Source organism: Macrobrachium rosenbergii, chromosome 10 (assembly GCF_040412425.1).
Source record: "Macrobrachium rosenbergii isolate ZJJX-2024 chromosome 10, ASM4041242v1, whole genome shotgun sequence".
Lineage (NCBI taxonomy): Eukaryota > Metazoa > Arthropoda > Malacostraca > Decapoda > Palaemonidae > Macrobrachium > Macrobrachium rosenbergii.
The window spans coordinates 29,380,928-29,405,052 of NC_089750.1; the positions used below are offsets into that span (position 1 = coordinate 29,380,928).

Here is a 24,125-nt window from a genome sequence, read left to right on the forward strand (position 1 = left end):
AAGGACCTTAATCAGTAAAATATTACTTCTAAAGAAATGCCAACTTTACATACAAAATCATTCAACAAACCATATAATTTCCTGATACAGTGCGACCTTTCTAATTTAGCACCCTTTTAGTTATCTGTAAAAGAAAACTATTCCACCAGCTTTGTCTGTTCGTTCGCACTTTTTATGTCCACCCTCAGATCTTAAAAACTGCTGTGGCTAGAGGGTTGCAAATTGGTATGTTGATCATCCACCCTCCAATCATCAAACATGCTAAACTGCAGCCATCTAGCCTCAGTAGTTTTGATTTGATTTAAGGTTAAGGTTAGCCATAATCGTGCGTTTGGCAACGATATAGGACAGGCACTTTCGGTGGCCTTGATTATATGCTGTACAGAAACCTCGACTGCGCCAAAGAAAATTTGAGGAGACTTCAGCGCATTTTTTATTTGTTTATATTTCATATCCAATCAGGAGCAACTTTGAACGACCATGTGGTTTTGTGGATTTTGATGGGTAATTTTTGAAAATTTGGAAAGCAAGTCTTAATATACTAAAATGCACGAAAATATATATAATATATAATATACAGCGTGTAACACAAGTTTATGCAAATATTTTGAGAAATGAAAGAGTCATTCTGAGCAAAAATTGTTCTATAAACATATACATTTTAATGCTTCATTTGTTGGTGAGGTGAATTTTCAAAATAACCGTTTATCATTAGAAGGGCAAGTTAAGATGGTGTACAGGATGTCAGGGTAGTTGGGGATACGGGGTAAGGGTTGATGAAGCACATTGGGCAGCTGGATTGTTAGTCTTTTAATCATGATTTTTTCTAGCAGTTATTGAAAATGTAACATTAAAGTCCCTTCAACTAGTAAACCACCTGTGAGCATACTACATGTAATCTAATTTTAATGATTAGCTTTACGTATAGCAGCGATCGGTAACTACGTCATCACTTTGCGCTTAGCTACACACAGCTATACAAGGTCGTACAAACAAATCAGTACAAAATAAGCTGCATATAGAAATAATGAATTTTTTATAGCATAGTCGTTTGTTTCGTCCTCAAAGAGTTACCTTCCATGGGTCTGTCAGAGCTCCATGATGACCAAACTAATAACAAATAATTCTTTTAGATGGTCTAGGTATTGTGTTGTAATGATAAACACTATGACACGTGATAGAGTATGTAACGGACTCAAAGATAAGAGGGCTCTTTCTCTTATCCTACAGCGAAGCTGTACCTAGGTTCTTTCCTTCGTCAAAACTGCTAGAAGAGGAAGTGATTATTGTACATGCACAATCTGCCATACTGTCGACAAACAGACTGGCAAGAGACCCGGACACTATTACCTTTCATTGGTCCATTTGGAACATATTCATTTATCATCAGCACTCCAAATTTCAACAATTATGGAAACACCTACAGGAGGAAAGCCAAAAGAAGCAAGTTCAATGTTTAGTTTTAAGTCCCAGTTACAGTTTTAAACTTTGTAATCTGTAGTTAATTTGTGTGAAAGCTGAAAACCCAGCTTTTCTTGCTAACACATGGCTGGCATTAAGTTGTAATTGCAAATTGTTAAGTTGTAAAACGTGCAAATTGTTTTAAAAATTTGTCATTTTAATTAGATGTTTTAACTAAAAGAAATGTTTCACAATTTATCATTAATATGGAAAATCTTTTCAGATTACATGGTCTACTATAATCTAGGCAGTAGCCTAGATCAGACTGAGAAATAGAGGATGTTGTCTGTAGCATATAACCTATGACTACATACCCTTAAGTGTCAACTAAATAACCCGGATTAGGTATTAACCTAAATTACCAAGGACTCTAGGATTAGACAATAGCAATAATCTGAGCAAGATATAATGGTAGCCTAGCTATAAGACTACCTATTAGTAAAATTTTTCTTTTTTATATAGCATATACACTTTAGAATGATCTAAATAATCTGCATTAGGCAGTAACTTAAATTAGGTTAAGTGATAACCCTTTACAAAACATCCCGTCATTGGATTAAGTGTTAGCTTAGACCAGGTAGCCTAGGACTAGATGAAACATTAACCCTGGCTAGATGAAATGGTAGCTTAGAGTTGAGGCTACATGTGAAGGTAAATATTTTTTTATATAACCCATAACTTTAAGTGTGAATTAAATAACCAAGATTAGGCAATAGTCTAGATTAGATTAAGAACCCTTTAAGAAAGATCCTTTCATGGCATAACTAGTACCTTAGACCAGGTAGCCTGGGGTTAAATAAAAACAACAATCTGGGCTACATGAAATGGTAGCCTAGTTATAACGTTACATGCTAGTGAATCTGTGTTGTACATAGGCAATACCCTAAAATAGGTTAAGTGAAAACATTTTAAGAAATATCTTATTACTGGCCTCAGTAGTATCTTAGACAAGGTAGCCTGGGATTAGATAAAACACCAACCTGGGCTGGACAAAATAGTAACCTAGCTATAAGGCTACATATTAGTGAGTTTCTGTTTTATATAGCCTATAAATTTCAGAGCAATCTAAATAATCTGTATCAGGCAATACCCTATACTAGGTTAAGTGTAAACATTTTAAGAAATATCCTATCATTGGCCTAAGCGGTAGTTTAGAGCAAATAGCCTGGGATTAGATATAAACAATAACCTAGGCCAGATTAAATGTAACCTAGTTTTACGGCTCGGTAGCCTGTTTGTAAGGCTACATATAGTGGGGTCTTATGTAGCCTCTATCCTTAACCCTTAGTGGACGGATTGAGCTTCAGTGTGAAGTAGAAAAGGTTTGGGGAGGTGGACGGATTGAGCTTGAGTGTGAAGCAGAATTACGCACCACTGGTATGGTAATAATGATTCGAAACAAAGTGCCAATACTTCTATATGCTATAAATTCACTAATGGCAACTTTTATACAGACGTGAGAATTAGGCCAGTATCAGTAATTCTTGTGACTTCAAGGGGGAAGGTACTGCATCTCTCTCTCTCACGAGTCTTTTTGTAAATATGCTTGTAAATATACGAAGGGGTTGCTGTTGTTTTTTGTTTTTGTCTTTTACAATAGTATGTCGGTTGTAAATGTAATTAAAAAAAGTTACTGAATCTTCCTTCTCGTAAATTTACATGAATATTTTACAACAAATATGCAAAAAAATTCTTACTGCTTTTATTTCTTATTTGTTTTGATATTGTGTGAGCAGTAATAATAATTTTACAAAATCCAAATAACTTATTTATTAGAAAAAAACATATATAAGTTGGTAAAATTTAAATTGTCTTGTAAATGAGGCCCCCCAAGGGATTGTAAATAGTCATTTTCAACTTCTCATGGAAGGTAGGGAAAATTTTTTAGAATTTTTTATTTATACAATGTGAATGTATGTGTCACTTTCTCCACTGATGTGATTTTTTTTTTTATTTTGCTGACCTCAAAGTTTCCCCGGTCTGGGGTGCTGCACATTGATAAATTATGCAGTCCCTTAAGGGTTAAAGGTGATACAAGCCTAGACCAGGCAGTGTCCCAACTAGATTTAATAGGAATACCTTTAGGGAATATCCTGTTATCAGCCTAAACAGTAGTTTTGATTAAATAAAGCAGTGGCCTAATATCAGATAAAAATGTAAACTTGGCCAGATAAAGCAGTAAACTAGATTATAAGGGGCTTTTTTCCTGTATAGTTTATATCCTTATGTATGATTCAAATAAGCCTAGACTAGGCAGTGGCCTAGGATAGGCTAAGTGAGAACCCTTTAAGTAATCCTCTATTCTCAGTCTAGATGTAAATTATGCTAGAAGCATTAACATAAGCCATAAAAAACAGTAGCCGTTTTAAATAAATCAATTAGTTTACAGCAGTTAACCTGAATGGAGTGACACTCAAAAATTAAATTTGACACAGCCCTTGAAAAAGCACTTACTGTGTATAGTAATAAATGTACAGTATACACTGGTGTCAAAATTAACCTAAATCTTACTGTGTTTAAGATAATATAGATATTCAACACACAAGAATTTAGTAAATAAAATATATTACAGCTACATGCTTGTAATCAAGTTAGCATGTATATATTCGAATATACTATCTATATAAGGATTACAGACAATTAGTACTATCTAGTTTCTAATAAAAACTTGTTTTATATCACTACAGGGCTGCCATTATGCAGGACCCTCAGGTTAGTGCTCTGCAGCAAATTGCTTGGTTCGCTTTTTACCAGTGGGTATGGCCCATACCATCTGCCATGATAGTCCTTGCAAAAAACAAGGAAAATTTGGTTGGTCACCACATGTGTGAAATTTGTAGTATACTCCTGGTAGCAAGTTTTAAGGGCGTAACAACTCATTTTAAGCTGTCTCAATGGGTCCTAGGGTTCAGTAGGGGTGAGGAAGGGAGATATTATATCTTTCCGGCAGAACTCCAGCAGCAGATAATTAACCTTTTTCAAAAACGATCTATGTTTGGGCCAAAACCTGGAAACATCAGTCCCCAGTACCTCCCAGGTTAACCCCACTAAGGAAGTGGAGGAATTGTTATTTGGGGTTGCCATCCCTATTAGTGGTCATGAAGTGGACACTGCCACTGAAACAACCTTGCTGAACCCGGAAGGCTCAGGGACACGAATTTCAGCTATACATGGGAAAAACTTTCCAGAAGGAAATCTATACCCCATGCAGCCTTGAGATGCTGAAGAGGATCTTTCCCCAAAAAGGGATACTAGCATCCACCTAACCCTGACTGAAATGACTAGCAGGCAGTTACACTTCAGTTGCTGAAGCTCAGTCAGATTGCGCAAGCTCCCCCAAAAGGGATACTGTACACACTTTGCGACATTTGATTAATTCTGTAAGGAAATTATGAGTAACATCAAAGATGTCCTTGCCACAGAATGGCAATATATAAGGGACATGATACATAACTCAAAAAAGGAAATTAGGTTAGTGCTGTACACCCCAAAGTGTAAGAATACTTCATCCTGTAACTAAAAAATGAGAGTGGATACAAATTCTGCCCAAACAAGGTCTGATGTTAGGATTCAGACTGGAAACAACAAAATGGCCAGCTTGGACTATAAAACTTCAGATCAAAAGATAAAAGGGGCTCCAATATTCTCCCCTGATGATACTGATAACCCTTGGCGAGATGCCTCAATGTGCATTTTCTCTCCAGATGTTACGTATCTAATCAATGAGAGCAAAACCATGATCGAAGATGTACAGTACATGTAGAATTTAGAGACAGGCTAGCATTCCCTAATACAGAATGGCACCTGGTACCACCTTCAGCAGACAGAGAAACCACTAAAGGATATGGTTCTCCTACCTGTGTCTATAGCATTAAAAGCTATAGAAGAAACACTTGACCAGGTCAACAAAAAATGGACCTCTACTACTATTTTGGACAAGACCCAAATTGCCCGCTGAGTAGCCCCAGCCTTTTGTCCTTTCACTTTTAAAATAATTAATCGTGTGAAGGCAGATTCTCAGAATTTTGCAGTGACCAGAAAACAAGAGACAATGGCAGAATTAAAGTCATTTGCCACGCCCATCCTAGTCTCGAATAATTCCACCAAGGAATGGGCAATGCTTCAACTCCCTTTTGAAAGGAAAAAGCTCCCTCTAGATATAGCTACTCAACAGTTTGGGACCCCTGTGAGAAGAATCTCGAGAGGACAGCCTTGGCAGAATTTCAAGCTGGGATCCACCTTAGTATTATAACTTCTGCCACATTGCTGGAAGTTGCCAACAAAAGGCCCCCAGAAGATTCCAGAACAATTTTTGCTGTTGTGGCCAAAAGTCTTTATGAGAATCCTATGGGAAGCACTCCATGACTTTCTAGAATGGCACATAAAAGCATGAATGGAAACATTAAGAGGGCTCCAAGTCAATTCCCAATGTGACTTCATTATTAGTCTAACCCCTTCTGTGAGGACCTGTCTGAGGAGTCTGCTGTGGCTCAACTTAATGAGCAAGCCTACCAACAGCACTGTACAGTGTATGCTCTACTTGGAAATGGTGAATTCAGGAAACAAAAACCAAAACTTCTCTTTACCTAACCAAAAAAAAAAAGGCTCGCTATGACCAAAAATCATATAAGCCTTAAGTCGCCCCCAAAAGTTTTCCTCAAAAACAGGTAGGTGATCAGAAGGGACAACTCCTTACAAAAGGACAACAACAACAGCTAGGACATTCTTTTCAAAGGGTCCAAAGACAATCCTATAGGGGAATAGGAAAAGCAACAACTGGAATGCCAATCAAGGGCAAAGGCAGAGGAAGAAGTGGATCCCAACTGGAATTGTATGGTCAGGGGTTGGCTTCGACAACTCCACAGGCAGTGGAAGTCTTCTCCTTGGGAACACAGCATTATTTTCAATGGGTTGGGGTGGAAATGGTCTTATCAACACCCCCCCCCCCTTCCTTTAAAGGGGTTCCTCCAAAAACCAGATCCCTCTCTGGAGATTATGTGCAGAAGGCCCTGTTAAAGGGAGCCATAGAGAAACATGCGTATATTTGCCATCAAGCACATCTCTTTAGTGTCCCCAAAAAGGATTCCTCCAAACGAAGAGTGGTCCTTGACCTATCAACACTGAAAAAGAACACTGTTTGACAAAAGTTTCAAATGATCACCACTGCCCAAGTACGTTCAATCATTCCATAAGGGACCTGGACAGCTTCTATAGATCTGAAAGACGCATACTGGCAAGTCCCTATCACCGTTCCCTTCTGCCCCTTCTTAGGGTTCTGGATAGGGAGGGATACGTACTGGTTCGAAGTCATGCCCTTTGGGCTAAACACTACCCCAAGAATATTTACAAAATTAGCAACAGTAGTTGTTTGAGAAATCAGACAAGAAGGAATACAACTAACAGCCTACCTAGACGATTGGTTAATCTGGGGACCCACAAGAATATTGTATTTGAGAAATCTAAGAGCGGTGGTCAACAGATTCCAGTCGAAAGGTTTTCTAATAAATTTGAAAAATCCTGCCTCACACCCAGCAGATGTTTTCAGTGGCTGGGACTGTGCTGGGATACTCTTCATGGCCAGTTGTTTCTCCCCATCAACGCATAAAACAGAATAAAGGAAGACCTCAAAACATTCCTTGCACAGCCCAGAGTTTCCAGACAGCAATTAGAATGCACAATGGGCCTGCTGCAGTTTGCATCAGTAATAGATCCGATACTCAAACTAACTAAAAAATGTGAACAAATTCTGGCTATCACATGCAAGAAAAAAGATGTGACCAACCTCATCAAAAGAATCAATAAGTTGCGGAGACACTTTGGCCTTGGACCTGGAAGGAGTCTCACAACAGGTCACCCTGACTCCGTCTGTACGAGTGACAATACATACAGATGCCTCGCTGACAGGTTGGGGAGGACACTGGGAGGATCATCAAGCAGCAGGGAGGTGGTCAGCTGCTCTGAGGCTGATGGCTGTCTTTTTTGTCTCTCAAAAAACTCAAACCTCCAAAAGAGATGCACATTTTGTTCACCTCCTCTCAATATGGTAACGCTCGCCATCCCTCGGATGGCGCAAGCAAGGAAGTGGCACTTGTCTGCCATTCACCTCACAGGGTCTCTCAATGTAATAGCAAACTCTCTGTCAAGGAAAATGACAGCCTCAGCAGAGTGGATGTTGGACAACCACTCTTTTCAAACAATAGCCAACCGGAAGTGGACCCGTTTGCCACATACGAGAATCACAAACTTCCAGTATATGTGTCTCCGAACTTGGACAATCAAGCAACAGCAAGAGATGCCTTCCTACAAGACTGGAACAAATGGAAGACAATATACCTTTTTTTTCCATTGTCCCAGATTTCGAATGTTTTGAGCGAGCATCTTACCTTCAAAGGAACAGCTTACTTAATAGCCCCAAATTGGCCAAACAGGCATTGGTTCCTATTACTCCAACAGCAGCTCAAGAGATCAATTCCACTACCGTCCGCTGTTCTATCCCAGACAGTGGGAGGGAAAGTCATCTACACATCCTCCTTTCTGATCCAAGACCTTCACATGTGGATTTTTTTAATACTGTCCACTGTGAAAATTACTCACCCAACTCTGCTAGGTACACAGTGCAAAAACTATGGACATCACCTACCCGACAGTTCCTCATTGGATGAATGGGTATCATTCTCAGCTAGCACTCTGCTGGTCCCGCGTTCGATTCTCCGGTCAGCCAATGAAGAATTAGAGGAATTTATTTCTGGTGATAGAAATTCATTTCTCGTTATAATGTGGTTCGGATTCCACAATAAGCTATAGGTCCCTTTGCTAGGTAACCAATTGGTTCTTAGCTACGTAAAATAAATCTAATCTTTCGGGCCAGCCCTAGGAGAGCTGTTAATCAGCTCAGTGGTCTGGTTAAACTAGGGTATACATACTTAACTTTTTAACCTACCCAACAATAACAGTCCGTATAGAAGATATGGTTAGATTATATCCATGCTGAAAGCCCAGTTGAGATCTCTATGGAAACACTTTTAAATTTTCTTATATACCTTGCTTTATGGATTCAGTATTGACTCTGGTATAGAAACTGTCACTTCCCTTCTCCAGTCTTTTGCACTACAGAGACCTGCTCCCAAAAGGCTTCCAAGTACTTGGTCCTCGAATAAGGTGCTTAGACTTTTGTCAACCCCTCAATTCAGCAGACCTAATGCAACCACAACTCACATGATGCAAAAGGCTCTAGCATCAGAAGCTCATTTTAGTGAACTGGGCTCTCTTAGACGAGGACGATACATCACGCAAACAGCTGACCATCAGTTATTATTGGCCCCTGGCCCATCATTCCTGGCCAAAAATGAGAATCCTTTAAGGAGGAAACCTATTTTGATAAGAAAACTCAATTTAGCAGACAAGACATTATACTGTACCTCGTTCAAGTACTTAAGGTTTACCTAGTGGTCACGGTAGACACCCAAGACGGTCCGATTTTCCTACACCCTCGGACAAACAAACCACTCTCTTTCCAAGGGCTGAGAATGATTTTAGTGTCCCTCATTAAAAAGGCAAATACACACTCCTTTCCCAGATCATGTGATATTAGGAAAGTAAGTATGTCGTTGGCCTTCTTCAGAAATGACTCTTTTGAAGAAGTCTCCGAATGTACAGGGTGGTCATCAGAGACAATATTCTTGAAACATTATTGCTACGAGCTCAAACAAATTCACCTACACTATGTATCAGTAGGTGGTATGGTTAGTTCTCACCCCATAGGCGCTACAGCAGAAAACCAGAGATCTTCCTGATGGGTGGGTATGCTAACTATCGCTGGAGGAAGGTGTGACAATACTGCAACCAAACCAAGCATTCTTAGGCAAGTCACTGTAGAACTATATCCTAAATCATAAGTTTGTGTTTAGTTTCTTGTTCTTTGTTACCAAAACTTAAGGGGTATTTGGAATAAAGAACGGGCTTGGAACTTGTGGCTTGAGCTGGGACCAGAAATGTATTTTCTTTGGGTTGTTGGGATTAAAATTTGAGAGCTTAAGCCATTTTGTCACCTGTCAATCTCTTTTTAAAGCTCCTTGAGGACGAAACAAGTGACTGTGCTATCAAAAAACAGGTTTTGATGTAAGAAAAACCTATTTTTGGTAGTTGCTGTTGAGTCCTCAAACCCCATCCATCTCCCTAATGAAAAGGCATGGGATTTGGGTGAGGGATCATCCTGCATTGACCAACAGAAAGTAATGGCGTCCTGGTCTCTTGCCAGTCTGTTTATCAACAATATGGTGGATTGTGCATGCGCAACAATCACTTCCTCTTCTAGCAGGTTTGACAACGGAAAGAACCTAGGTACAGCTTCGCTGTAAGATATGGGAAAGAGCCCTCTTATCTTTGAGTCCATTGCACACTTCATCATCACGTGTCATAGTGTTTATCATTATGACACAATACCTGGCCACAAGACCAACTAAAAGAGAATTCTCTGATATTAATTTGGTCACCATGGAGCTCTGACAGACCCATGGAAGGTTAATCTTTGAGGACTGAACAGCGACTACAAAAATAGGTTTTTCTTATGTCAAAACCTGTTTTTGTTGATCATGTAACAACCCAATGCTGGTGTTATATGAAAAACATGAATAGTGAGTACAGTATCATATATATAAAAGACTGCAGAGTCTACACAATTTTAACTCACCTCTGGATTCCTCAGGCATTACAGTATGACAGAGAGACAGTAACCTAAAGAAAGCCTCACAGTCTGGATCTCCCCCATCTAGTGCATCCACTAAAGACTGGTCATAGAATTTAAAATTTGACTCGTGATATGGATTACGAGACAAATCTACAGGACGCGTATACTGAAATAAATAATAAATGAATTAGTGCTTTTCATATTACAGGTATATACTGTACTTGACTATAACATATGAAATAATGGTAAGTCAAGATAAAATCAACATTGCATATCTAATTCTGTTAAAATTTAGCAATACCACTACATTAATTCTTAAAGTAACTTTCTAATGAATGAAAACTTCAAATTAAAATGCTAATGGAAACTTGGTTAACTATGCAAGACATTAATAATAAGTGACCCCTGTTAGTATGCATGCATAGATCCTAAATCATGCAATTATAAATCTAGTTATGGAGATAAGATGAAGATAGTAATAAAGAATAGTAAATTATCTACAAGAACAGACTTTCAAGCTAGTGAAACTGGTTTCTTTCTTTTGGTTACTATAGACACCCTTTTCTAAACAAAGTGAGCCATTATTTTTTCACATAAAAATTTATCTCTATGTAGATGGTATATTGCACAGACTAATCTTATAATGTAGCATGAACAAACTGGTATTTTACAAAAGCCTCAAATCAATCAGCTGAGGCATTACACTGTTACATTACCATATTTGACAATGTCAAATACAAACATTCAAAGTTATAAGCACATTTTTGTATAAATATATATTTCAAAATAAGTTTCCTACAGGATACAGGTTAGTAAAGATACTTTAAAATATTCTAGCTTTACTAAAACAACTTCCAATACCAAGCAATCTATTCACTTTATATATTACTGTATACTGTACTCTATTGGCCCATCTAGAAATATAGTTATATATCAATATGCAGTACTACAATTACAGAACTTGGTATTCTTACATTTTCCCCTCATCTCTTACAAGTGAAAGACTTTTTTAAAGACTTCCCAAAAACTTTTGAGATATCATTTACCATTTCTACGATCAACTAAAATGTGCTCCTATGAATTCTATTACTGTTTCATAGAATGTAAGTAGCTGTTAGTCAGAAAGCTAACATAAATAGGCATTAGAACACAATACTAAACATAATACACTCAGACTTTAAAGCTTTACGATTCAGAATCAGGTAACACATTTATCCCCTTTCATAATATTAATACGTATTATTATTACCATAAAATATTTTAACTGAACAACTGAGTCCCATTGCTCTCAGAGGGCTGACTTGAAGGATTTGTTTTTATATCAAGTATGAACAGACAGTTCCATTACCATTTTCATAATACCACATAGCATTTCAAGTAAACCATGGAGTCATATCTCTCAACTCAAAGAGCTGAGAAAAAAATTTACTCTTAAATATATGGTAAAAATAGGAAGAAATAATCAAGAAACTAAGTATGTCTTTCCCAGCTGGGGGGGGGGAAGACTGCAGGAACAAACAAAAATAATAAAAGGAAGAAGGCAACACTGCTGGTGACCAAAGGAACTACAAAAAACCTGTAGTACTGTTAAGCACCCTTCCACAAGGAAGACAGATATTGGTAAAAGGAGAGTGAATGCTGGGATTAGGCCAGTTTGATCTAGAACAAATAAACAGTGAAATGGGCACTATAGGTTTGTTTGGATTAACATTATAAACTGGTGGCACCAAAACAAGTAATAATTGTGTATTATACTTCACAATAATCGCTACAAACAATAACCACACAAAAGGCATGATACCTATGTTCTGGCATCTTAACTGAAAGAATTTTTTTATGAAAAAACGAAGTCCATATTTAAAAGAAAATGGAAAATTAAACTGGCATAAATAAACTAACAGTGCTTTATGCTGTCACTGAAACAACTGGCCATTTAGAGTTGTTAAGTTTGCACAACCTAATAGAGAAGGATATAAATGGGATATAATGTAGTTGGCCTTGCCAAATGAGGGCTATATTAACTAACTATCAAGTTCTCTACCACTGAATAAAATGACCTACTGTATTCTCACACAAAAAGTCTAAATTCTTCTCAGTCTATTTCCTACAATAAACACCAAAATATATCCCAATCATAACACAGTAGACTAACAGTAAAGTAAAAAAAAATATATATATATATAGAAAACTTTGTACTGAACAATTCAAGCTAAAGGTAATGAAATGGGATGTTCAGGTCACAGCAAACTCTTCTTTACATGGTAACTAACTGTATTTACAAAACAAGTTTTTAAAATATAATTAAATACTCATTATAACTTATATTGAAAGGAAGGCCCTGGACAAACATAAATCTAGTGTCCAAACATACAGAAAGTAAAACTGTCTGTAGCAAGAAGTAAATATGAAATTCTTTACACCAAAGTGAGAAACAAAAAATTTAATACATTACTCAGATCTAGAACATTCCACTATTTATTCTATACCAGTTTGCCTTTGTAGTGCAAACAATTAGGACTTCTACGTATTTCAAAACTTTTACCCTTAAACCTTTCAGCAACTCCATCTTCTCCAGAGTAAAAAAATAAAACTTTAGCCAGTTAATATACAACAGTAACTGCACAATGTATGGCACATGTATTGAAGAAACAAAGGTCTACATCTCCATCTGCAGATTTAAGTGGATGTTTTGTGTTTTGGATGCTGCACTTGGTTTTATCCCTTTCTCCACTAGAGAAGCAATGAAGGTACCTGTCAACTGATATATTTTATTGCCATATATTTGTAGCAATGAATTCAGCATTCTGTGTACTTCAGTTACAATACTAATAAAGGCATCAATTTCAAGGATATTACCTTTACTGTATTTATTTCATTTTCATTAAGGTAGAGTAACATTAGCTAAAATTTTGTCTTATTCTCTTTGTAACATCTTGTGTTCATATACCACAAGATTAAAAAGTTATGAACCTAAGTGATATGACTGGTATTTGTCATTTTTAAGCTTGAGAATACTATATAAATTGATGTTAAACATAAGAGATTTTCATATTATTGTAGCTCCGGTTTATCCATGGCAGTGCAATAGTTATCAACTCTACAACCAGGGATTCTTTTTCTTGTTACTTGCAAGCAACCTTGCTATTTGGCATAGGATAAAAAAAATTCTAGTCACAGTCCTTTATGGGGAACAGAGAACAGTAAAACATTCTGCATACTTACTGGTCTCATTTGATTTACTTGATCAGACATTCAGGGCTTCTTTCAGGTGGTGATATGAACCTCTATCTCTTATGAACATAAAATCAATGTAAAGAAACATGGTTACCTGGACATCCAGGATAATTTCATCATTTAAAAGTCCTGAATTTTTGTGGAATGACAATCAAATCTAGGGTCAGCAATATGCAGAATACTGTAGTGTTCTTTCTTTGATCCTTCTCAGGAAATATGACTGCTTGAACGTTATCCTGCTTTTGCACCCTAACATTATCCAAAACAAGAATACAAATACTGTACCTAATGCAATAAATCTCATTAAAACTTCCTGATTGTGTTGAAAGTCTATCATTAAAATTCTGAGTTTATACAATCTAACGTACATGGTTCAGCTGGAATTCTCATTACTTCAAGTTAGTCAATCAAGCTCATATTAAGATTAAAAAATGAGAGTAGTTTTTGGATGGATGCAATACACATAAAACAGAGATAATTTGTATGAAAGAATATTTCTTTAATTTTAACCAGTCTTGGAAAATTCAGAGTAAGGATCTGCAGCCTGCACTACTAAGACTCATAAAAGGACAGGACTTCTAAAAGGAGAACTATTAACCCATTTATTAGATTTCAGTGTTACTAGAGATAATGTACTTTTAGTTCATCATTCAGTGTTGAAGAATTAGTTAAAAACTTTCTTTAAGTCATTTCTTTTCAATTACAGTTATGCAAAGAAAATTTCATTACAGAGACTCAGTCCATCTTCTTCCTTGTTTTTACCTCTGAAATGAGTTACCACCAAACATTCTACATACCAGCGTCGAAATAAAAGCAAAATAAGTGTCACATTATGCATTTTTTAGATAACAAAATACCTTGAACCTGGTAACCCTATGCCTTGAAAGAGTAATGCCATTAGAAATCCTAATGATTAAAATATAAATTTGATATTTCATTCATACAAACCTCTATCTTAGCTAGCCCTACACTTTGGTTTGAAGAGGGTGACCATATTTTCCATCAGCAAAAAAAGATTATGACGTCTCTGCAATAAGTGGTGGGAGAGCCCCCTCGGAGCAGACAAGTCTTATGTCACTCAATTACATCCATCAGAATGAACCTTTGATCTACAAGAGATATATGCACGTACACAGAGAGGAGGGGGTACCTAGGGAAAAAGGCAGTGATTTGTTTAATGTTTTCATGCGCTAATATCAAGCAGACTGTTATTCTACATAGATGACTACAGGTAGTCGCTGAGTTACGATAGTTCGAGTTCCGATATTTCAAAGTTACAATGGTGATAACGGTTACAATATTTTCGATGTTACAATGACGCTACCGATACGACAAAAATTTTAAATCTCATGTGATGGGCTCAGGCAACAGCATACGGTACGATACGTTGCCCGGAAAGGCTGGGATGTGCGATTCTCTCACCCTGACCTAGCCCTCATTTATGCTTGCTGTCTACAGAGTAAAGTTGGGTCAGTGTTAGTGTGATTTTTTTTCATTTTGAACTGTTTAAAATGCAGATTTGTGTAAGATCACCATATCTTCCAAACACCCAAGTGAATCTCCTGCTGGTGGTGTGATGAAGAAGAGGCATTCCATCACTTTAGAGCAGAAAATTAAAATTATCAACCAGCATGCCACGGGAAAGGCAGTCATGGCCATAGCATGTGATGAGTATCTATCTCAGTCAATGGTATCCACCATCATTAAAGACATGAAAAGGATAATGGATGCTGTGAAGGCATCCGCTTCAATTCATTCCACGATTATAACAAAGAGGAGATCTGGGCCTTTGGAAGAAATGGAGCAGTTACTGGCCACATGGATGGAGGACCAGATACAAAAGTATGGCACTCAGCCTCTTTACCATTCAAACAAAGGCATGTTTGCTTTTCAAGGAACTAAAGAAAAATTACGATGAAACTTATACAAAAGATTCTGTAGCAAGTCATGGCTGGTTCCAGTGCTTCAAAACCCACCGTAATTTTCATAGTGTGAAAATTACCGGTGAAGCAGCAAGCGCTGATGCTGAAAGAGCCACTAATTTAAAGATGCATTGCATAAGGTCCTTGTTGATGAAGGGTATTTGCTGGACCAAGCCTTCAATGTTGACGAAACAGGGCTGTAATGGAAGTGGATGCCTGAATGGTCCTACATCCACAAAGAGAAAAAAACGATGCCCGGGTTTAAGGCATACAAAGATTGACTGACTCTTCGGCTTGGGGGAAATGTGGCTGGGTATGAACTCAGGCCATTCATGATTTATCACTGCAAATCTGAGGGCATTAGCAAGAATCAGCAGACACAGACTTCCTATGCATTACTGGCTTAAGAAGAAAGCATGGATGACTGCACTCCTATTCAAAGACTGGTTTGTACATTGCTTTATTCCAGATGTGAAGGAATATGGTAGGGAAAACAACATCCCCTTCACAATTCTGCTGATTCTTGACAGTGCTCTCAGCCACTCTGCGCATTGGAGATATTAAGGAGAACATAAAAGTTGTGTTTCTGCCACCAAACACAATTTCTCTCATGCAACCCATGGATCAGGGCACCATGGCCACATTGAAGGGCTATTTTCTTCGGAACACATTTGCTCAGGCTGTTGAGGCTACAGATTGTGAGGACACTGAGCTCAGAACTTTCTGGAAGGGATTCAATGTTCTGAGTGCCATTCTGAACATCAAAAGGGCGTGGAAGGAGGTATAGAAAGGATGTATGTATGGGATTTGGATAAACCTGTTACAAGTGTATGTGAACTCATTTAAAGGTTTTGATAAGGATGGAGCTGTTGTGAAAATTAATAAAAAGAATTGTGTCACTTGGGAAAAGTTTAGATTTAGAACTTGAAGACGAAGATATCCAAGAGCTCATAGATGTAAAAGATGTAGAGTTAACTCAGAAGATTTAACTGAGCTTGCAAAAGGGAGCAAAAAGCAGAAGAGGAAGAAGAAATTGAAGAAGGTCCAGAGCAAAAGTTTATGACAAAGATAAATGGCAGAGGCATTTGCCTCAATTGAAGATGGTATGAAACTGTTTAGTAAAATAGATGTAAATTTAGGACGATTTGCTAAGTTGAGGGAGGGCTTCAAGACGTTCTTGCATGTTACAAAGTCATTTACGAAGAACAAAAAAAATTCACTGTGCAAGGTACAATGGATGCCCTCCTTAAGAAAATGACTCCAGTGTCATCCCCTTTCACCATGCCTTCCAACACATTTGAGCCTCAACCCTCTACATCTCATGAACTAACAGCTGAAGAGGAGCAAATAGATGAACCTGCTGCTTTGTCACTGCCATCCTCCTCTTCTGATATTTACTAGTTCAACCTAGCCATCAACAGCCTGACACTATTCAAGCATGCTGATGACGAACCGAATGTTGTTGAGTACAGTACACGTCTGATTCGTTTGTGTTATGCAATTTCTCTGTTTGTACTGTATTATCATAGTCAATCTGCCTTGAACCTCCTGAATTAGCTGGTATTAATAATAAAATATTAAAAGAATTAACAATACTGTACAGTACAGTGCCGTATATGTATAGAGTACACAGTATAGTGTAGGCTAGACTACTGTACATGTATAGATCATACTGTACAGCATAAGCTAGGCTGCTTCTGACTTATGATATTTTCAACTAATGATCCCCATAGTAATTAGTGGACTACCTTTACCACTTCAGTCATGTTGTCAACTTACTCAATGACGAAAGATTGCATTAAACCATGCAAAGATAATGGTCTAAAAGCAATGACAACAATGATAGTGGAAATGGGAAGAAGTGAGAAAGTGAGGTAGGAAAGAAGTTGCTTTTCTAATCTGAAAGCAGCCATAACAAGGCTGAGTGAATTCATCTATCATATGTAACTGTAGTTTAAAGCACTAATGAGCCACATTTAAGGACTTTACAACATAAAGCATGTCCAGACTTAGAAAAAAAATATATCTTGAGGTATGAGTTCACAATCACTTATCCAAAACCCTTGGGGCCAGCTGTATTTTGGTTTACAAATTTTGATTCTGGAACTAAAGCATACACCATAAATACCCTAGCATATTTTATTACCAACAAAAATATTTTGTAAAACTAAAAAATATACATAAAAATAAATGTAGTCACTATACTGTATATACCTGAGTGTCATATGATCTAGTTTATTGTGCCAGTTGCATTTTCAGTGGATTACATTAAACACTGTTCATGTTTTATGATACAATAATAATTAGATAACATTACAGGCAATAAAACTGGATACAGTAAATGAAACAGGCTGGCTAAAATTCTCATTATTTTTAATACAACTGCACAGGTCAACTTGACTTTGGCAAATGGGTACTACCCTTCACAAAAAAATTTAAAGTTTTTAAATATTTTCAGTTTTTATAATTTTGGATAGAAGACTGTAAACTTGTAGTTGGATGTCCTTGAGGTTGCAGGAGTAAGTATTCTGGCATCTTTGACTTGCCATACACTTAATTTTATTAAGTGGTAAACTGTGTATGAAATCTAGAAAAGGCCAGAAAAAAGCCTATCAATAACTTTATTGAGAGTGAAATTGTGTATAGAACAAGCCCTTCTAATAATGCAATATCTCTTGGGTAGAAGAATAAACTATTCTTGAAGAAACAATAACAGACAGCAACAAACACGCATTAGCAGTGGGGTTTAGTTGAGTGGGTGGCCAAGGATATAACTTTCCAAGCCTCTGAAAGGATGCAGAAAGAGGATTTTGCTGCACAGGGCACTAAAAGAATTGCCAGGCCAACTAAGGAATTTACATCTTTGCAATTAAGTCAGAGGAAAAGGAGAAAACTATGGACTGCCAGTATCTGGAGAAAACTAAAAGTTGATGGCATTTTAATTTAACAAAAGCAGAAGCTAAAGGTCCCATTTAGAAAGTTTCTGACATGTCCATCAATTCTGGTAAGCTCATAGAATTCAAACTGTGATGAAGATTAACTTGGGACAAAGCATTTCTATAATCTTCCACTGTAGACACAAAAAGTGTTCCTCTGGAATTCAATCAGAAATTACGTACTTTTTCTAGTAAGGGAAGTGGAAGATATGTACATGGAGTGGAAGAATGAAGACAGACAGATCATTCCTGGTGGTCATTGAAGGATATAGACTGCTAAAATGGGATGAATCTGAAGAGCAGTAAGCAGATGAAATAACAAAAAAGTTTCTTCTTAGGTCTTTGGTAAAACAACCAACCAATGTAGCACTTTCACTCTTGATACTGGGTGACTTCAAGATGGTTGATTTGGAGACTATTCATTACCTGAACCAGAGTTTTTTCCCTCGTGTCCGAGAGGTTTCCCCCCTAGCCCATCAAACAGGTATCCATGAAAAATAGACCTGATGGGGAAGTGGAGAGGTAAAGGATAACCTAGAGGAGGTGCTGTCTTGTAACAACTAAGTAAATCCTAGCACTGGAAGGTAGTGAAACTTCTGTCCTCCTGAAGAACTAGTAATCTCTAATGTTTATTGCAGTGGACAGGGATAATTATTAAACAGTTTAAACCAACCAATCAACCAGAATACTCAATTCTCAAAAGACTACCCAGAATTATTTTTAATAACACAATTTAGACACTATTTAATAAATCAAATTTGTTATTAATATAACTGGAATAACTGGAAATAATAATGAGCATGAAAGATATCTGTAAGGGATTCATTTCCAAAACTTGACATTTACTATTGGCTAAAGTTTGGGCATTCATATTCTTTGAGTTCACCTGGACTCTCCATAGCTATTCATTCAATATCCAAGAATGAAATGAGTGAAAATATGAAGGGGGTAAAATAACTTTAATATGAAGCTCTTCTGCAAGAAGCATACCACAATCCAACAATGAGCTTGATCTTGTTTCAAGTTATCTGATTCATTATTCAATAAAGCTTGCCATTTATTAAAGATAATGGGTTTAAGGGAAATTAAATAATCACTGGCAAAAATGATTTACAATATCATTTCTGTTTAGGCCATATACACAGGAATCCAAAATATTTCAACATTTACACACACTATATAATTCAGCGGATGAAACTAGAATTTTTGATAATGACAAAATTATGTAATGGCATAATTTTAATACCCTTAGTGACAGAACTGACTGCATGCACATGTGAAAACAGAAGCCTTGCTGGGTAGAGAATACGGAAATTTGTTTTAATAGATGATAATGCAGAATACAGTATTCTACACCTAATGGAGATTGGGAACTGTCAGTACAACTTGCATCTTATACTCTGTATTGTTTCTACAATGTTCAGGAGTATATGCTAGCACCTCACACAGCACATTTGATGATGCCGTACATGCTAGGTGCTTTGCTGGTACCCCCAACTCGCTCAATCACTAGTGCCACCATATTCAGCTATACACAAAAGATACTCTCCATATGTAAAGCTTTGGTTTGTATTGCCACAGGAACAAGTGCATACTTTTCTGATACATATATGGTACAGATGGGTACAAGTTTAGACTTTACATATAATCCAGAGAGCAAAAATTCTAGTTCTGGAAGAAAAGTAAAATTTGCAAAAATTCACAAAAATTTTCATCATCACCATGCATACATAAGGTCCATGGGAAATTCCACCACTCATGTCTTTCCTATAACTTCACATCCATGAGTCTACAATCTTCTCCAGATAGGTCTGAGACTTTCAATATTTCTGGTGCTTACAAGAGGCCAGCTGACACTATCATGGACTATTCTCCCTTGAAGGGGTGTAAAGGACATATTCAACCCATCTCTATTGCCCACCATCATTATCTACATCTGGAACTTTTGTAAGTTCCCTTAAGGTATCACTTCTCACTCTATCCTGTCACCTGACTCATAATATTCTTCTTAAAGGTTTATTCTTAAGTTGACAAAATCTTTCATATCTAGTATGCTAGCCATACCAAGCTTCACATCCTTACAGTACTAGACTAACGTCATATCTTTAGTAGCATGCAATTTCAGTTACTTCAATTTCCAAATTTTATGCAACCTACCCACTGTTTATTCCACTGAACTTCAATTTAAAAAGAACCTGTACTAGCTATCACTATTGCATACTTCTGTGCAAGACTATGTCCTAATCCCTCTATATACATGATGCATTCTATTAATGAAGCTTTCTAAATCTTGTGGGCTTTTGCTGATAAAAGAGAATCATCGCATATTCAGATTCTGTCAAGTTTCTATTGTGACTTCAATCTAAACCTTCTATTCCATCTCCAACAACTTTTTGTATTAAAACATTATTGAAAAGTGCACATAGCAAACCACTGAACTGTATACTGCAAGTTTGCTTAACAAGACTAACAAATTAATTCTGCATCTATTTTATTCATAGATACTTTCCACTGACTTTACATATTTAGTGGGAATATGGTGATACAAGACCTAAAATATTGGTTTTTGGATGTTAGATGCCATCTTATAATCAATAAAAGCAAAGGAGATTTTTAAATTTCATACACAACTGTATAATATGTTTTACCAAAAATCCTTGGTCAGTACAACTCCTGTCTTTTCTATGCATTTTATATTTTCCTCTAGCCTATTGAGAGTAAGCATCCTGAGTATTTTTATTACAACCAAAGTAAGTGCAATGCCTCTGTAGTTAGTTACTACAGTCTCAAAATGCAATATTCATAAAATCACAAAATCCAAACAAAAGCAGAGAAATATAAAGTACGACAGGTTACTTAAGTAAAGGTAAATATGTAAATATATAGAAAGCAACATCAAAAGTTATACAAAATTCTAATTATTATTATTCAGTAGATGAAATCTATTCATATGGAACAAGCCCATAGGGGCCACTGACTTGAAATTCAAGCTTCCAAAGAATATGATGTTCATTAGGAAGAAGTAAGAGGAAGTAAAGGGAAATACAGAAAGAAGAGATTCCACTTATTAAAAAAGAAAAAGAAAATTAATAAATAGATAAACAGATAAAATGTATTAAAATGAAGAAAAGTATTAGGGTAGTAATGCATTGCATTTTCACTTGAACTTCTGAAGTTCCAACTGCATGATGTCCTCTGGGAGACAGTTCCACAGCCCAATGGTGTGAGGCATAAAGGACCTCTGAAACTGAGAAGTTCAACAGCGAGGCATATTACAGGATCTGAACAGTTATAAATCAAATACTAAGTGCAACTGAAAGTGAAAACTGGGTGAACTAAATTAAACACTGAAGAAAACACTGAAATAAAAAAAAAATCTCAGTTCACTGTAAAAACACTACAGGTATTCACAGCATTGCATCCCAGTTATCAAACCAAAAACTCATTAACACTAAGATACCCTGATAAAATGTGTGATTAAAGGAAAGAAGGAATGAAAACAATAAAGGCACTCCCCAACACTGCAAAACAGCAATCCTGGGAAGAACACCAGCACATCAATGTTGACACAACACAATCACACAGAAAACTGAGGGTTCAGCAGGCATCTCAAGCAGGGCAGAGTATGCGCAATAGAATCTTCTTTACTCTAGGAGGGCACATTTTAGAAGGACTGGGATTTCCCATCCACATAATCTGGCAAGATATAATTAATGGGCTGGGTGGAAAAATATTTTTTTTGTTACACAAACACTGGATTTATTGTTTCATTAAGCCAATTAGCCATACTTGGGATGTTAGAGGAAGGTTATCTATAAAGATGCTCCTTTGATCAAATAAAAAAAACTCGTTTGTATTCTTATTACACTTCACAAAGCTATTAGGTCATGTGTAGAGACAGTGATGGGTTAACCACTTCCAACTTGTAAGGATGTATTTGGGGAGGATTTAAAAGCACTGATGCAGATTCTATCCTTCATTATGAATATGGTCTATGTTCTCTCTAATGTCAAGTCTGATGCTGATTATATACTATTTGATTTTGGTAGTCTATTACTGATAGCGCTGTTACTTTATATAACAACAGTGTTGATCTACGAGTACCCCAGGTGTATAAGATAGTTTTCCAATTAGATTTAGAGCATTTTTGCATTTACCCTTCATGCATGCTATATGATTTTTCTAGTTCAGGTGTATGTCAACTAGTACTTTGTTCCTTCTTTTAAGGGATGTTTCTTTCTAATGGTCTTCCTCATTACCATTATTAGGAGTTCTTTCTAATGGTCTTTCTCAATACCTTGAACTTCAGAAACACATTTGGTTATTTTCTTCTAATTCTCTATCAGGTTTTTTTTTTTTGTCAATACTGTATCCTCAACTCCCATTTGAGATAGTATTAAGCCTAAGAGTTTGATTGTTCACCTGAAGGGTATTATTTTAAATCTCAATTTACCTCCACTTCATAATTTTCTTTTAGCTTCACATCTTTATAGAGCATATAAACTTTTCTTTCTCAACCAATAATTGAAATTGAAATTCTTCTAAGGAAGCCCATGTGTTAACTTTACCTATAGCTGAAATAAAGAGTCAACAGAACATTGCAATGCCTCTGAGGACGCCAATAAAGTTATCAACTTTTATCCCTTAATAGAGGGTCTGCTAGGAAGGAATGGGTCTTAAGTTTTCTGACAGATGTGATTCCCTAAGGAGATGCACAAGGAGAGATTCTACCAAAACATAGCATAGAAATTGGTCTTGTCCGCTGCCATGATGAACCAACTGGCCATGTACTTTTAGAGCAGATTTTCTTTGATGTGAGATCTGCATCCCACTGAGGCAAGATACAAGTGAAAGCTCAAAGGCTAAGACAATGGCATCAAAACTGGTAAATTTGTCTCTCAAAACAATGCAAAATAATTTTCAAAATGAGGGGTGAACAGGTATTTGGAAATGAATGTTTTGAAGGTTGATGAAACTAGTCAGGAAATCTTTTTTAATGGACTGAGACACTATCTTTATTCTGTATGGAGCATCAGGAAAGAAATAACTAAGAAAGTTCAAGTTGACTGTAGGCCTCTAACAACCCAAGGCTTTCTTGATCCCAAAGAAAGCTTTAGGAGGCAAAGGGGCACTGCAGGAGATGGTCTTTCACAAAGAGAATTTGAAACCAACCCAAAGATTTGTACTGACAAGGGATTCATTGTCTTTGTCTCTCAATGATGCCAAAATATGAGTAGCAAAAAGAAAGGAGTAATGTTATTAATGATATTAATGACCAGCCAAGAAGGCCTGACTACTTACTCATCTGAGCTTGTCATCTCAAATTTTCTGATGTGTGCAGTGTGATAAGATTAATACAAAAATTGAAATTCTTAAACAAACCAAATATCCACTTTATCCACAACAAAAACTGAGAATTTGTAAACTAAACATAAAAGGAAAGGATGGTGTTCTTATATAGTCACAGTTAATCATCATGTTAGATGTGAAAAGATGTACAGTAGCAAAGGTAACTCTTGTAACTTGCAAATAACCCCATAAATCTAGGATAAAATAACACTGATAAGAACTGACAGGAAGAAATAGCACAGAATGTAAATATAACAAAAGATGAGCAAAATCATGTCAAAAGGGAGCGAAAATGGTGACAAGGAAAGAGCAGGAAGATAAGCTAGTGTATAATAAACAGATCTGATGATTCAGACTGATGGTAGGTGAAAGGTGTAGGGAATATTTTTCATACAGAGATGGTTTTCTCACCACTCAATATGGCAGGATCATCACCTCTTCTGTCAAGTGCGCAATGTACATAATTCCCACTTCAAAATTAAGTATAAGGCTACCTAAGGATATGGTTTGTTTGATACAAACAATCAGTATTTCTAT

General features: G+C 36.7%; 1 protein-coding gene across 27 annotated transcripts in view; it reads right to left on the bottom strand.

The window, feature by feature from the left end:
- The window catches only part of ATP8B (ATPase phospholipid transporting 8B), a 620,401-nt gene that overhangs the window by 116,233 nt on the left and 480,043 nt on the right, over positions 1-24,125 (bottom strand). For all 27 annotated transcript variants that reach the window (XM_067110108.1, XM_067110102.1, XM_067110090.1 and 24 more), the window contains one exon: positions 10,151-10,313. In XM_067110108.1, coding sequence (XP_066966209.1) covers positions 10,151-10,313 — 163 coding nt within the window. The remainder of the gene's footprint in view (positions 1-10,150; positions 10,314-24,125) is intronic.